Source organism: Lacerta agilis, chromosome 6 (assembly GCF_009819535.1).
Source record: "Lacerta agilis isolate rLacAgi1 chromosome 6, rLacAgi1.pri, whole genome shotgun sequence".
Taxonomy (NCBI): Eukaryota; Metazoa; Chordata; class Lepidosauria; order Squamata; family Lacertidae; genus Lacerta; species Lacerta agilis.
The window spans coordinates 15,059,047-15,075,940 of NC_046317.1; the positions used below are offsets into that span (position 1 = coordinate 15,059,047).

Genomic DNA, 16,894 nt, shown 5'->3' on the forward strand with positions numbered 1-16,894 from the left:
ACACACCCAGAGATGCACAGTGTGGGCTTAAGTGCGTGGCTCTTCATTTGGTTTCCCACGTTACCTGAAGGGCTAGCATCCCTCCCTTTTGGATTTGTGGCTAGTCAAACTTCCATCGTAAGAAGTAAAATCCACAAGGGGATTTCAGAAAGGCGCCAAAATGGATGTGGCAACTCCTCTGTTTTGTTGATAGAGCGGGGGGGGGGACATACTGCTAGTTAAAAAAGAAACAGGGCTTCATTGGTTTGGGGGCAATTACACATAATGAGATGGATGGGAATAGATCATTTCAATGTCTTGGAATATTTTAGCTGAAATCAAGTCTCTCCGGTTTCGTTTTCTCCCCTTCTGTCTTCATGCAACATTCCCACAGGAGTATGAAGCTCAGGCACCAGGAGAAGCTAGTGGGGATCTTCTAAGCTTTATTTACATTAGAAAGGATGATTCACTTGGGAGTACAAGCTACACAGGGAAGGGGGGGGAGGTATACGGCAAAGTCTGCTACTATAAGGCCGCATTTTTAAAATCTGCGAACCTGATCTCAGGTTAAGAATCTTTAGATCTGCCCCAAATGTTCACGCCCTGGTCAGAGCCTGATGTCCAGTTTAAGCGCAACTTGAAATGGACTTAAACTTATAAGCATCATCTATTAGAGGGAGGCAATGACTGAGGAAGAGATTTCAATGGCAATTCAAATACCCATCTTCATTATATCCCTTGATGTGCGAGGATTGATCAGGTCCACTCAGGTTAAACTGGTGAATTCCATCTCAAAATGGAAGAAGAAGAAGAGGAGTTTGGATTTGATATCCCGCTTTTCACTACCCAAAGGAGTCTCAAAGCGGCTAACATTCTCCTTTCCCTTCCTCCCCCACAACAAACACTCTGTGAGGTGAGTGGGGCTGAGAGACTTCAAAGAAGTGTGACTAGCCCAAGGTCACCCAGCAGCTGCATGTGGAGGAGCGGAGACACGAACCCGGTTCCCCAGATTACGAGTCTACCGCTCTTAACCACTATACCACACTGCCTCTCACAGTGTGTAGTTTCAACTAGTAAAGTAGTTTCAACTAGATAAAAATCCAACAACTGCTGTTGTTTTCAGTAAAGGTTTCTGCTTCTTGCACACAACAATCCATTTTTTTCAACTTTCCAGGGACAGTCCCTTTCTCTTTTAGGAAAGTCACTATCTTGCTTTTTAAAGGGCAGAAATCAATTATGCTTTAACAATATATATATAGTATGCAGGGGCAGGGCTTTTGGTTCACACTTCCCCCCAAAAAACACAGCAATCTTTTGAAATGTGCATATCTATGAATTTTGTAAATTGAATCTCCCCAACCAAATAATGTAGACAAAAATGTGCATATTAGGGGACAGTGTACATAAAATGCATGTGAGTGAAAATAACATAGAAAATTAAATTGCCTAGGTAAAATTGCTACATACTAAAATGCTGATAAATTTTCATGAGGAAAACTGAACTTAAGACTAGGAAAGTGAGAAAGTAAAGAATCTGAAATCCCATGTGCCCCTTAAATCTGTTCTAGTTTTCCCAACTCTTTAGAGTAAATATGGGGGGGTGCAGGTCATGCACAGGGGAAGATCAGTTTGTAATTTTTTATTATTAAAAAAGAGTCCCCATGAACATTTATCAGCATTAATGCAAATTTCTCTTAATGCACAGATGTCTATATATAACTTCCCCTAATATGCACATTTTCATATGCACAATGTAGGGCATTTTGCATTTTATTGTATGTGCAGTTTTGTACACATTACTTGGTGGGGAACTGAATTGTAAAATTCAGAGAAGTGTGCATTTCCAAGGATGGCTGTGGTTTTGAAAAGTGTGAACCAGATAGGTTCGGGTTGTTACTTGTGAACTGATTTCCCTCCCCCATCCCTAGTTGGAATGCAGTTCCTTCAAACACAATTAAATCCTAAAACACAGTCAGTTAGATATCTAACTTACTGAAAACAGTCTCAGCAGGAAACTGACCAATTTACTAAGTTCACTTTAATTGACACTATTAAGAAGACGCTATTGCCACAATTGGTCAATCACCATCCAGAGGCTCAGAACCGAGATGCAAGATAAATGATCCAGCCATGGATAACCATCTCGTCAAAAGAAAAGCAAATATTTCAATTCTTTAAAAAATGATTTCTTTCAAACCCAAATCAGTTGTGCTTGCTCTGCGATCCCTGAGCCTCGATTAACTTTCTTCCAAGGAACTACTCACGGGGATAATACACAGACAGACTTGCTCACATAGGTCACAATCGTTTACTTATCAGTGAGCAAAAACATAGTAGCTATGTGTAATATGTGAGGCGGTAGGGCCTTGGCTTCTGACAATCAATATTTAGAGCTGGAAGCAGAAGATGGCTGCAATTTAAGTGTTGCACCCAGGCAGAAGAGTTGTTGGCTTGCTGTCTTGCTGTCTGACAGCATGAACCACCCAAAGAGCTATTTGCTAGCCAGTGATTCGTGCTAAATATTCGCTAACCTGCCAGGATTGTTTTGCCGAATCCTAGCACCGACTGGAGAGGGCAGTTCTCCGAGTTATCCCTTGTATTATTGCTAAGCATATCTGATTGTGCAAGAACCAAGGAATTTGGAACAGCTGGGAAGTTATGTGTATGGTATACATTAGTTGTCCAGGGAGATGGGCAGGGATGGGGGACATCACAACACTTTTCTATGCATATTGTAAGGCGTTAGGAAAGCAATGTGGGAAGCATATGCAAAATCACTGAATGCTAGTGCTTGTATCTGGTTAATCTCGTCATCCAGCCATCCTGTGCTCCTGACACAGGCCCAATTCAAACATGCATCTCAGTATCTCATGCACCTGCTCTTTCTCTCCTCTTTTGCAACGATTCAACACTTCCCAAGTTAATTATTATTTCAGTATCTGAACAGGGAAACTTTAGTTACCAAGATCAGACCTAGCCAGGATCTTAAACCAAAATGAACTGTGGTTGGAGATTCTGTTTTATGCCAATCCAAGCAACCGTCGTTTTAAAGTTCGGCTGAAATGGGAAACAATGAATTAATTAACAATGAATTACAGCAGATTCCAACTAAACTTCAGGAAGAACCTTCTGATGGTAAGAGTTGGGAGGTGGCGGACTTCATTTGAGGTTTTAAAGCAAAGGTTTGGATGGCCATCTGTCATGGGTGATATAGCTGAGCTTCCTGCATTGCAGGGGGTTGGACTAGATGGCCCTCAAGGTCCTTTCCAATTCTTTGATTCCATAATCCAGAAAATGTTGAATTGTCAATACAATGAGAAGGAAATAGGGAAGTGACAACCCATGGGTGGAACATACAGGTGCAAAACATAGTAACTCTTGATGTATTAAACCGAGACATGTATACGCAAACTGGGCTGTAGCACAACTTCACACAATATTTCAGAAATGTATAAATTTTAGAATTTTTTGCACTTACCAGCTTAGTTGCTGAGGGAGGTGGTTTCAGAACTTTTTGGCATGCTGTCACACAACGTTGTCATTATTCGGCTAGTCTTCTGAAATACCAGGATGCCATTAAAAAATCACCACATACCTTGAAACAAAAACATTTCCTTGGCTTTTAAACTGCTTTTTCCACAATAGCTCCTTTCAATATCATCACCAGAGTAGTTGTCTTGATCAAAACCTTAGTGCCAATGAATTCTGTTTGTCTAACACAGTGATGGGATCCTGCAGCCCTCCAGCTGTTGATGGACTACAAATTCCCATCATCTCTGACCACTGTCTATGGTGGCTGGAACTGAAAGAGAACTTTCCCATCCCTAATCTACTAGCTTCCTTTGAAATCCTTAATACGTTTTCACCGAGGAGGAAATCTCCTATTTTTCTTCAAATTTCTCTTTCAGCAAAATCTTTGAGACACAAATCTCTTCTTTTCACAAAATTGTTGGGGATGAATTTATGCAGAACTTAAAGCCAAGTTCTTTTGCCTTCCCTCGTAAGCCTAGGTGTTTTCCTTACAGGAGAACCTTCAAATTCACTTCATATTTAACTTCATGTGAAATTTGGTGGAAACCCTATTTAACACTCAGAGTGAGTGACAGAAGCGTCTCAATAAAAGTGGAAAAGGTGCTGTGCCAGGCTGACAAGCAAGGCTATGAGTTCTATATTTTCATTCTATAAAGTGGTAATCGGCATAAAGGCCTACACCCGAAGACCTCCGAGGGCCTCTTGTAATCTGAGGAGTGTTTGGCTTGAGCCCATATTGCTAACCATCTGGTGCCTCAGCATAGCCGTAGTCTCCAAAGACCGGCTATTCCAACAGTTATCACATGCCCTGTTGTGAGCACCAGGCTCCCGTTGGTGAACAATTACTCACATAATTGGAGTTTGTGGCCGATGTCAATCCAAGTGAGGAATTTGCCATCTGGCTGCTTGTGGCATGATATGCAAAGGGTAGAGCTTCAAGGCAGGCTATTTATTTATTGCCCTTAAATCATCCCACTCTTCCCTCTGAGAAGCTTTCAGAACAACCTCCCGTCTTTCCTACCCAGATAATGACCAGGTTGAAGCCCCTTTAAGCTTTAACAATACAAGTGGTGTAGCAATAAAACTGCTAGCACATTTGCAAAGCTAAGCAGGGCCCGCTATGGTTTCAACTTGGATGGGAGACAGTGTGTTGAGATCCCTGCACTGCAGGGGGTTGGACTAGATGACCCTCGGGGTCCCTTCCAACTCTACAATCCTATGATTCTAACAGCATAGCTGGCACATAGTTCTGTGGTCAAAAAACAAACGGCTGATTCAGTCTCTCCAGTTAAAGAGCTTTGCCCCCCAAATCTTAGAAAACGTTTCCCAATTAAATCAGACAGTACTGGACAAAAGAGTCTGACTAAGTCTGAAGTAGTTTCACATAATCGCTTTGTGAGCCTAGAAAATCCCATTTGGTATTTATTTCATTTATTTCAAGTTACTTACTTTCCACTTTTAAAAAATACCCATTCCCAAAAGCACCTTAAATTGTAAAAATAAAAAGATCCCAAATCATCTCAAAAGCACAGGAGCTTTGTAAACATGTGTGTGTGTGTGTAGGGGGGGGGGGAACAATCTTTATAAGCAGCTTCCAGCATATGGGGCTTCAAGTCAACACCTGGAGGACCACAAGTTTAGACCCCTCGTCTAAAAACAGGACAGGGATTTTGTTGAATCTCCTTAGAGATTTCTGTAGTCACAGTGCCACCACTGAGAAAACCCTCTCTCTGCTCTCTGCCAATGGAAGCAGGACCTCCTATGATGATATAAAACTTGGGCAGGCTCATATAATTAAAGATGGCCAAAATAGCCTGGCCCTGGGTGGCAAAGGGCTTTAAAGTTTATATTGCCATTACTTGATGAAGGTATGGGATTTTCGTCCACCCTTCCAGAGACCATTTTACAAACACAAACTTCTCTCTCTCTCTCTCTGATTAGCCAGTCTATTTTATGTCCTGAGATGTGGTTCAGGGCTTCATTGTAAAGTTCAGAGACCAGCCAATGCTCATCTCTCTGTTCCTAGGCATTGAAATACGGTGGCTAGCAGACCCTAATGTGGCCAGCCAAAACCTCTTCTGTCACCATCATTTCAAAAAACAAAACAAAAACCTCATAAAGCACTTCTCTCCAATAAGCCAAGCTCTTTTATGTTAATTAGTCACTCAGCTATCAGTTGGCCAAGCAATACATACTTGATCCTGATGGGACTCGACTGGCGAGCCTGCTGGCAATTTTAAAGTCAGTCCACAGCTAGCAAGGCAACCTGCCCAGAAGACCAGGACCTTGCCGTGGGAACCAGCCAATCGGTATGGAAGTGCATAACCAGGGGTTTACGCTGCTATCTAGTGCAACGGGAAAGGGAAGGTGGCAGCGGGGATAGCTGTGAAATTGGATGCGAGAACTGAACTGTTACAAAGGATTACTCCCTCAAGCTGTGCGTAATTTACTTTAAAATGAAAGTAGCAGATTGTAAGCCTGCTGAAAGTTGTGTGTCTTGCCATGCAATCCCAGCTAAGTTACGTGGCGATCAAGGGAAAGGGCTCTTATGCAGGGCTAGTATCTGAGTTGGCTAACCAACCAATATTTTACCAGAATGACCATTAAAACCAGGTTCTGCAAGGAAACCATAGCTGTTTAGCACCTGTAACAAGGTGTAGTGGGTGGGGCCTGAATCCATTATACTTTAGGAATGAAGAAACAATCCCTTATATCAGGAACACAGAAGTTCAGTTTATGATTCATCAGCCCAACAGTCATGCATGGTGGTCTGCAAAGGGTTCAACTCTTTTAAAAAGGAAGTTTTTAATTATGATTCCATTGCTATCAATAGTTGAGTTCAAGACCTTCGAAGAATTTCCACTTCTGGGGGGGGGGGTACTTCAGAGTACAATATTAATTTTGCACAGAATAGGTCCCCTAAAGCAATCTGTTATTTCCTATTTCCCCAAGCTATATTTATGGGCTTACATTTTGGAGAGATGCCACCTTCCCTCGGCGAGCCCACCGATCAATACATACCGCTTTTGTATCAAACACCTTCACATCACAAAATGCAAGGATATTAGTTTGGGCTGCGATCCTAAGGCAAAAACTATGAGGCAGTGGATGGGGAGGACTCAAGTTGTGCTGGCCTGCCCTCAATGGTTGTGGTCATGGAAAAGTGTTTCCCAATCAATGCCACATCTCTCTGGGGTGGAATTAAGAGTGACTTTATTTTTTATTTTTTAACTTCTAAGGAAATGTGGTTTCTAATCCTAGGTATGAGTTGCCTAAAAGAGGTATGAGTGCTGTAGATAATAGTTAACACATTTTCTAAATATAATCATAATTGATTTTATTTCCTCAGACAGAAGGCAATCATGAGGGCAGAAGGAGGCTGTAATATCTGCTGATCATGAGCCTTGAGCCAAGTTTACATTTCTTGAATGCTACATGGATTTACTTAACCTCCCCTCATCCACTTCAAGGATCTCCTAATGTTTCTCCTGGCATGCTGTCACTTCCTTACATCGCAAAGTAAATGTTACTCTACAGACCATTTCTATATAGAGAGTAACCCCAAACAGTGATGAGCTTTTACTCAAAGCATTATCGGTAGGAATCAACGTCAGAAAAATTCCTCCATGCAGGTAGCCAAATCAGGTTCCTTAGTCTCCAGGAAGTGCTTTTGAGATTTTTGACCTCTCAAGTTCTTTCGTTTGTTTTAAAAAAAACATTTTGGATTTGAAAGTTCCTGCCCCAAGCACATGTTCCATCTCTGACAGTTCAATTGTCACTAGGGATACATATCAAAAAAAACCCAAAGCAAAATCTGCCTGGACGATCAAAATCCTCCCAGGGTGATGTTGTCCACAATGACCATGTTTTTCCTATAGTACTTCCTGCTGTTTCAGAGGTTTCCAGTACGAGTTGGGACTAGAAACAGAGAGATCACATTAAAACAGTTTCCTCCTCTCTTAAAATTCTAGCTCCTTCCAACAGCTGATTGGAAGAATGTTTGATTATACTGGCTTTATGGGCAATGATTTCATGAAAACTTCCTAGCGTTTGATAAAACTTGTGCATCAGAGAACATAATAGATCCATCCATCCTACAAGTTTTTTCCCTTTAAAAAAAAAAAAAAGCAGGGGGGAGATCAGAATGACCATGCTTATGTGGAGGAAGCAACTGGGAGACTTTTTTTTTTGCCACTAAAGCAGCTGCAGATAGGGGGCATCACTGAAGACTACGGGGAAATGTGGGAGTCTGGTTGGGAGAGATATTTGAAGTTATTTGCATCATTAATCATATATAACAAATTTCAACATGCAGATTGCCTTGGTACATGTAAACTGTTTTGATAAAGTAAACTACTTGGGGGGGGGGATAGTTTGGAAAGTGGGGTAGAAATAATCTAAATAAACGAGTTTGTATTAAATGTTCCATGTGAGTAATCTCACTGGAACAATTGGACTTCTGTTTACTCTCCTCTCCCTGCCCCACTCTAATCTTCACTGGAGGGTCCCCCAACTGCCCAGAGCTGATTATGGGGAAGTGGGCAGTGCCAGACTTTGGGGTCTCAAATTTCTGTGTCTCCCACTGCCTCTCACCTTCCATTCTACATAATACAGTGGTACCTTGGTTCTCAGACATAATCTATTCCGGAATACCATTCGACTTCCGAAACGTTTGAAAACCGAGGTGCAAAGGGCTGGCCGCAAGTTCAATTGGAAAAACTGAAAAACACGTAGCAGAAGCCGTTCAACTTCCGAGGAGTGTTCAAAAACAGAAGGAATTACTTCTGGGTTTTCAGCGTTTGAAAACCAAAACGTTTGGGTTCAGAGACACTTGAAAACCAAGGTACCACTGTAGTTGCTGCACCCCCAAGGCTCCACACCAGTGCGACTGAACTGGTTGCGCTCCCCTAAATCCATCTCTGGTGTGGGAAAGGAGAGGAAGTTTGGTTGTGCACATGGAAGTCCCTTGCACCAGTGGAGCTGCCATGTTGGCTAAAGCCCATAAATTTGCCAACTTTCTTAATATGCGATTTTAGCAATTCAGAAAATATAGCAGCAAAACTATTACTTTTTCAATATACAAAACATTCAGACTGTCGACAGGTTTTTTGTTTTGTTTTTGCACAGCAAAAAATGAATTCATTCCTCGGCAAATACAGAACAGCATACCCCCATCACTTACAAATACAAACCAGGTGGACTTTCCTTAGTAGGTATACATTTAAATGGAAACTGTTCACGTCACATGGTTTTCCTTCATGGTACTCCTATGCATGTTCCTTTTCTCTTTCCACACCAACCACATTGTGTGTTGTTTCCATCCTTCCAGCTAACAACTGACCTGGCCTCCAATATATTCACCGCCATTGGCTCAGTGACACTGGCCTTGTTACTGATCTTCCTTCTTGCGGCCACAGCTTCCATCATAACTTCCAACAAACGGGCTACCCAAGGAACCTACAGCCCCAGCCGCCAGGAGAAAGAAGGGTCCCGAGTTGAAATGTGGAACATGGTACAACCTCCCCCAATGGAAAGGTTGATCTAGCTTGAACTCCTGTTGTACCTCTTACGTATATGGAAGCCTCCGGCTAGAATGGGTTGTTCTGGATACCAGGGAAAGGACCCCCCTCTAGACTATGATGACCTCTGCCATTTAACTCAACACCTTGGTCAGTATCCAAAGCACCATGCACATTATCCCAGGTGTACCTGGGGTTTTTTCCACTTCCCCCTTTCACCAGTAGCCTCCGATTCTTCTGATATTCATGGGAGCCTTCATGAGATGTGAGGGACTGCAGTTGGAAAGGGAACTGAGCACTCAGACACACGTACCTGGAAATACTATGGGGCTGCAGATCTCAGCTCCAGAAAGCATTAATGAATGGAGTTAATGGGTGCCATTTCCAACTTTCTGGAAATTCTTATTTATTGCACTGGAAATTTTAGCTTTAGTCGAGTCGCCTGTAGGATATAAAGACTGCAATGGCTCTAGGATACTTGTTAAGTGCCTGCATTTCAGATACAACTGAAGCCACGTATTTTGTCTCATTCCCTGTGCATCTGCCTAGCATTCACCATCATTGCAAAAGACAAAGCGGAACCATCACGTAACCCCAGATAATCTGTCTGCCATTCAATCATCACTGGGCATCTCAAGAAACCTTAGGAGTAGAGGTCTTTCTCAGCAGCACATCTATCTTAATTCTTTAATCAGGGACTAAATTAATACTCCGGGGAAAAGCTCTTCATGCAGAAAAATAAACATTTCAAATGATCACTGCTTGGTGTGTTCATTGCAACAGTTTTTCCACCAGGTTGTTCTAGATCACATTTGGGGAACCTTTGGCCCTCCAGATGTTGCTGAACTACAACTCCCATCAGCCCCATGTGAACATGGCCAATAACCAGGAGTGATGGGAGCAACATCTGGAGGACAAATATTCTCTGCACGTGTTACAGATCTAGAGGAAGCTATAGTTCCTTTCATGGAGAATAAACTGGTGTTTTGTGTGTTGTTGTTTTTTTTAAAAAAATGTAGTTCCTTAATTTACATCAAGTGGTGAACCTACAGCTTGCTGGACCCCCCCCCCCTAAGTTTGGACTATTGATCATGTTGGGTGGGGCTGATATTGAGCTTAAACTCCCAACATCTGGAGGGCCACAGGTTACCCACCCCTGACTGACCCACTTTTCTAATGAAATTCAAAGCAGTCAGAATTTTAAAATGAGAAACCAACACTGTGCAATGACCTACCAGATACTATATCCTGCAGCTCACTAACCAATGATGGTCTGGCCCTCATCAGTGCAGGGTTGTTTTTTTAAAAAAAAGAAAAAGAAAAATCAGGTACAAAGAATTTCCAGCCTTCCAAATATTGTTGGACTACAACTCCCATCACCCCAACTTCCAACACCCCAAACCATTGGCCATGCTGATGGAAGTGCAATCCCACAATATTTAGAGGGAGACAGGTTCTGGTCTGTAGGAAGCAGCCGTGAAAGTCAGGACAGCTGTGTAAATCACTCAGAGCTGGGATATACTGTGGTCTGCAATGAGAGAAGGAAGAAAATAATGAATGGTATTGCCTAAAGAAAGGCAGAGCCAAGGATTCTTGGGAGAAGGGAGTGGTGTTGCAGTTCCAGCCATCTAGTCAGCTCACCTTTCTTCTCTTATCCAAGAGTTAGAGAAATGTTATAAGGTCATGATGCTTAGTTACCTTCACATAATCAGAGGGTTAGCAGCCACTATATCCAGCCCAGCAGGGTGTGTCTCCTGGCAGGGCCAATCCTCATACATCATTGAACAAGTCTTAGGTTTAAAGTGAAAATCATCCCTGTGTTAAATGAAATGTGGAAAGCTTTCAGAATTGTGGGTGGGGGTGTCATAACTTTATTTCTGAAGTCTAATACAGTTGGGTGAGAGTTACCGGGATCAAGGTTCCAAGCACACACACACACACACAAAAAAAAAACAGTGTCTCACTCTTCATTCCAATAGATGTGATTAGACTCCGTGCAGAATTCATAGAGTAGAACAGGGGTCAGCAAAACTTTTTCAGCAGGGGGCCGGTCCTCTGTCCCTCAGACCTTGTGGGGGCACAGACTATTTGGGGGGGGGGGGGGTTGAACAAATTCCTATGCCCCACAAATAACCCAGAGATGCATTTTAAATAAAAGCAAAACAAAACAAAAATAAATAAACAAATCCTTCCAGTAGCACTGAAGAAGTGTGCATGCACACGAAAGCTCATACCAAGAACAAACTTAGTTAAGGTGCTACTGGAAGGATTTTTTTATTTTTTATTTTGTTTTGACTATGGCAGGCCAACACGGCTACCTACCTGTAAATAAAAGCACACATTCTACTCATGTAAAAACACGCTGATTCCCGGACTGTCTGCGGGCTGGATTTAGAATGTGATTGGGCTGGATCTGGCCCCCGGGCCTTAGTTTGCCTACCCATGGAGTAGAGCCTCCCTTATTCGGAGAGGGATGTGGGGCAGCAAATGAGGGAATCTGTGGCCTTTCAGGTGTCATAAGACTCTACTGCTCATCATCTCCAGCTAACATGCCTAATGACTGGAGATTATGGGAGTTGCAGTCCAGCAATATATTGGGGGTGGGTAACCAGGCCCCCCCATGCCTGATGCATAGGGGGTGGGGTGCATCCTCAAGTTTCAAAAACAAGCCTCATGTCCCCCAAGTTAACAGGCTTATCAGAGATGGAAAACAACCCAGGAGTTAAGCCTAGTTTCAACTCCACACAACTTTAGAGAAATTCTAACAAACGCCTATGTACCACATACCTAAATCGAGAGTCCCCCCCCCCCCATTGGACAAATTTAAGATCTGGTGAGAGACATCCTCAAGCACTTGTTACTAAACTGATGGGCAAATTTGAACTTCCCGCTGGAACAAAACACAATGAAATTAACAGAAAACTGTGCGCCAGTCGCTATACAAAACGCATTGTGGTGTGGGGCAAAGTGACAGACTACATACAAAGCCTTGCATGGGCAGGGCTGTGAACCACTGAGTGGCAGCTGGAGGTCACAGAGGCTTCTGCTCCTGCTGTTTTAGTTTTGGTGAATATAAAGGAATGTGTGAATGTGTTGGTGAATATAAAGGAAACAGGAAGCATCTTGGGTAATCTTCAAGCCCCCTGCCCCCTTCCTAGAGATCCCAACGCATCCCACAGTGGAAACAGAGGCATGCCTTGTAAGAGCTCAACATTACCAACAAACATTACAATGTAGGAGTAACAGGTCCAGGTAAGTGAAGCTCCTCTGGACTGCTCTAACAACTCTTCGTACGCAAGTCAAAGCTAGCACCCAGAGGAGAAGACTACAGGGCAATCGTGCACGACAAACATAATAATTGGCAGCACTCACACACACACCCTTTCTGTATTGCAAACACCACAGTTCACTGAATGGATATGTTCTGTTGCCTACTGGCACGTGTCAAAATGTTGGTGTCTGATGACGTGCCCCCTTCATTAACTGGAAGGAAGGGGTTAAGGGCCTGGGTGAAAGCTATCATCTTTGGGTGAAGGGCATCATCATTCTTCTCTATCTGAGGTCCTTGGATGGCCCACCTAACGCAAGCCAGAGTGTCAATTCTCAGTAAACAGGGCCTGCACAAGATGTTTTGGCACTTGAGGCGAACCACAAAATGACACTTCCCTCCCTGCCAGCAAAGAAGGGGTGAGTGAAGATCCACAAGGGGCAATACAGATCTACATCTGGATCTGATGCCCCTGTGGATCTTGCCACCTGAGGCAGTTGCTTCACCTTGCCTCATGTGTGGGACAGCCCTGTCAGTAACTATATCCCTACATTTCTTGTGGGTGTGAGAGAGTTATTTGATCCATTTGATTGCATTCAATAAACACATGTTCTTTCCTTTCTCATAAGGGCCTTGAGACTTCTTTTCAAGTTTAGCTTTCATGCACAGCCTATTGGATTGTACCCTACACATGTCAATTTGGCAGAAATAAATCAGGGAACCTAACCCTAACCCTTGTCCTGAAATAAAAGTATGCTGTAGCCTTACCACCCCCCTCAGTGCATATTGCAAACTGTTCATGCTTTGTAGACACTGAAAGGTGAGGGGGGGCAGAAAGCACCAGGCAAATTTCAGAATGAAAGCTGTCATGAAAATATTCTAGAATCCCTTACTTCTGCCTGAGAAGTCTTGCTTCAATGGGGGGGGGGGAGTCCCATTTCTACTGCAATGCATCCCGTCACTCCTTTTATGAATGGGATAAGATTAAGACTGGTTCACACATGCAGATGGTCACCCCCTGGCTACAACTTCAAGGGATAACCAGCACTTCCACACCATCTCATTGCTTTTCAGTAATGTCAGTTGACCAAACCCTTCTTGCTCTCAGGCAACTTTTTCTCATAAGCTCTTTTTATTTCAGGGGGATTTACTTCAAAAATACTATGCTTAGCATTGCAAACCAAATATTGTAAAGCAATCATCGTTGGAAAGGTTGGGGCAACACTTTGACTTTCTTCCACCACTGTTGTTCTTCCTTTATGGTTTTATTAGACCATAATTTCCATCCCCATCTTCAACTTGTTTGGCAAAGCAATTCCACACGCCACTAATTCATCCAATATTGTCAAATGGCAGCAAGGCTGACGGGTCCAAAATTGTGACTTTAAATCATCCTTTTGATCATACCAAATCTACCTGAGCCTTCATCTGGTTTTTATGCTCTTGGTGGTAGAAGTCAAAGTCCATCATTTTCCTTTCCTCAATATTGTAGGCGACCTTTCAGATGTCACCTGTAGTCCCTCACAAATGTAATTTACATTGGCATGTATGGCTATAAAATACAGATTAGCAGAAGTCTGGGGTTCTTGTCTAAATCCCCTTCAGCTCCCTTCACACCTGTGCTGATTTTGTTTCTCCTTTGCTATACAAAGGCAAAACTTATACCGTCAGACACAAAGAGAAAATGCAGTCTTTAAGAGCAGAAGCTTTGCAAATGAGTTATTCATAGATTTCTTTCCATGCACTTCCAAGATCTGTGCAAAACTGAATTTGGTGCAAAAAAAAAAAAAAATATTCTGCTTGATTGGAACCTGCTGTGGAACCTACAGCATCATGCCCAAAGGCATTTGGTGGTGGTGGTGGTGGGGAGATGACTGCCCCTATGGCCACCCCCCCCCCCAAATGAAACTCCCATGAAATTTTTTGGATGCAGAACTAAAGCACAAACAGAACAAAAGAACGAGCTCTAAATTTGGATCTGTGAAATCTGGAAGTACCAAAACAGTTGTCCTAAACCCCTGGCCTACCTGGCAGCAAGTCAGCATGTCAAACGCCCAGTACAGGGTCAAGCCACGTGTCCGGAGCTCAAATCAAAGCACAGTCGCCCAGAGATTTCTGGAGCATCCGAGCCACAGCCTCTCAACTCTGCTGCCCTTTTACACAATGCCTGCTCATTGCAGCATCTGGGTTTGATGAGGCAGGGGACCCTCACCTGTTCCAGCTGAAGAATCACACACCTCCCAGAGTTAGCGAGCCCCACCTGGCCAGCCAAGGAGCTGGGCTGTGGGCCCTTGCCTATCTAGGAGAAGGAAAACTCTGATCCTTGGGGGAGAAGAAAAAGCTAAGGAGTAAATCATGGGTAGGCAAACTAAAGCCTGGGAGCCGGATCCAGCCCAATCACCTTCTAAATCTGGCCCGCGGACAGTCTGGGAATCAGCATGTTTTTACACGAGTAGAATGTGCACTTTTATTTAAAATACATCTCTGGGTTATTTGTGGGGCCTGCCTGGTGTTTTTACATGAGTTGAATGTGTGCTTTTATTTAAAATGCATCTCTGGGTTATTTGTGGGGCATAGGAATTCATTCATTCCCCCCCCCATATAGTCTGGCCCCCCACAAGGTCTGAGAGACAGTGGACCGGCCCCTTGCTGAAAAAGTCTGCTGATCCCTGTAAATCCTACAAAAATCAAGAGTGGAGTATCTAAGGTGGTTGGATGGCACCTTGTATGCCCCCTGCAGCCCAGCTGGTGCCAAACGCATTGCTCTGCTTTCCTCTGGACCACATCAGCAATGCCAAGAGTGGGGTCTTGTCGTCTGGGCAGCCCAGGACCTCTGTACACACTGTCCAGGCTTGCACCCCAGGGAAGTCACCAGCGCTGCTAATGCAGCAGTTTGACTCCACCCCCAGAGGCACACTCCATTGTCTCTCGAGACAGACTAATGCCAGCAATGCAATGGTGCCATGTTTGCTCATTGACGAGGTCAGGTGGATTGCTCCGCCAGTAATGTTCAATGGAGGTTTGGGCAAAGGATAGATGCAGGCTGGGAAACAGCAGCAAGAGCAATGAGCGCAGAACAGAACGCTCCAGTGTGGTGGTTGTGGTGGGGATTGTTAAATGTGCTGCCTCCGAAGTGAATAATGAAATGAGAGAATATTCGGCACAGTCCTAGCCGATCTGCATCAGGAAAACGCTAAGTCATATTTTTTGATGGGAAGGAGAAACACAGTGGGGTGGAATAAACAAAGACAGGCTGTTTGACATTTTAAAAAAGCAACAAATGAGATCAGCACACTAAGAAGGGAAAGGCGAGGGGCGGGGAAACCTCTGGCCAGTAACCAAAAGGTCCAAAAGTCAAAAAATAAAATAAAAAAGATCCTAACTAATTAGGTTGAAATGCCAACGCTGTTCAAAGTATCCTAACTGTCAGTGCTAATCCCGACCCTGCGGTTTAAATATGCCAGGGGGATGTGGAGCAAGCACTGATTCAAGAAGTCAAATACAAATATTTGTAAATGACATTTTAATTCCCAGCAAGCTGCTTTAATATATATTTCAAATAGCGGAAGCATATCATCTAGCCTTGGAATAGATCAAAATGTCAGATGTTTTATGTCTGTAACTTAATGATACATGCATAGCATTTTACCTTCCTTGTCGCTGCACAGGTTCTGGTGGAGTCTTGGAATATCAAACGGAGAGAGAAAAGATAGCATATCTCTCACACAGAAGCTCACAGGGGCTAGCAAGGGCTAGCCCCCCAAAAGTCCTTACAGGATCAAGGCTTAGAGGACAATTGGGCATTTCCCAATTTAAGTCACACCCCATCTCAGATCTCTGGGGGGAAACATACACAAATATCATCTTGCATGCAGGACTGCAGTTAACAGTAAGGGGGAACATCATGCAGGGAATGGTTAAACACCCCTCTCCCAGTTCCAATAGCATGTGAAATGTTTTAAAGTTGAAAAGGGGAAGGGGAATCACATATGGTTTGGCCCCATGTTGAACCCTGACAGAAAAGCAAATTCCACTGAATATCTGGAGTGGCAAAAGCTATTAGGGGGCTAGAGCAGAAACTTCTGCTGAGGTTTTGGAGAGTTCTGCAAGTTAAAGTGGACCATATTGGTCTAGATTCATCAATGACCCGATTCAATAAATGGTTACATATGTAGAAAAGTAATTTGGTTTGTGGCCTTTCTCTCAAGAGAGATCACTATGCAAGCAGGGTGGTAGTGTTTCTTGCTTTTTTACATAGTCAATGCACACTTTCCGCCTACCTTTTGTTTCAGATGCAAACACATTCTCTAACCACATTATTTCTGCGGTGGGGCAAGCTTATTTCGCCCCCAACAATGAAGGCAGCAGTAGTTTGCCACTAGGAAAAAGTTGTTCTTCCTTCAGCAAACTCTGTCATGATCTTGTGATCTTTTGTTTTGAATTGTCATTAGTTGTTAAGCTAGTTTTCAAAGAAAATTATTTGCAGTTTATATGCTATTCTTCTCTCTCTCTCTCTTTTGCTAGACGGGTGCAGGAACACTAATCTGGTATTGCATTTCTTTTAAAAAAAGCAAAACACCAGGAAGGCTTCCTCTCG

The 16,894-nt window shown here is 43.3% G+C and overlaps 1 protein-coding gene across 2 annotated transcripts in view; it reads left to right on the plus strand.

Annotated features, from left to right (window-relative positions):
* CRB1 (crumbs cell polarity complex component 1) overlaps positions 1 to 9,790 on the plus strand; it is a 144,305-nt gene extending 134,515 nt beyond the window's left edge. For both annotated transcript variants that reach the window (XM_033151418.1, XM_033151417.1), the window contains one exon: positions 8,840 to 9,790. In XM_033151418.1, coding sequence (XP_033007309.1) covers positions 8,840 to 9,055 — 216 coding nt within the window. In that variant the 3' untranslated portion in view covers positions 9,056 to 9,790. The remainder of the gene's footprint in view (positions 1 to 8,839) is intronic.
* Positions 9,791 to 16,894: the final 7,104 nt, after the last annotated feature.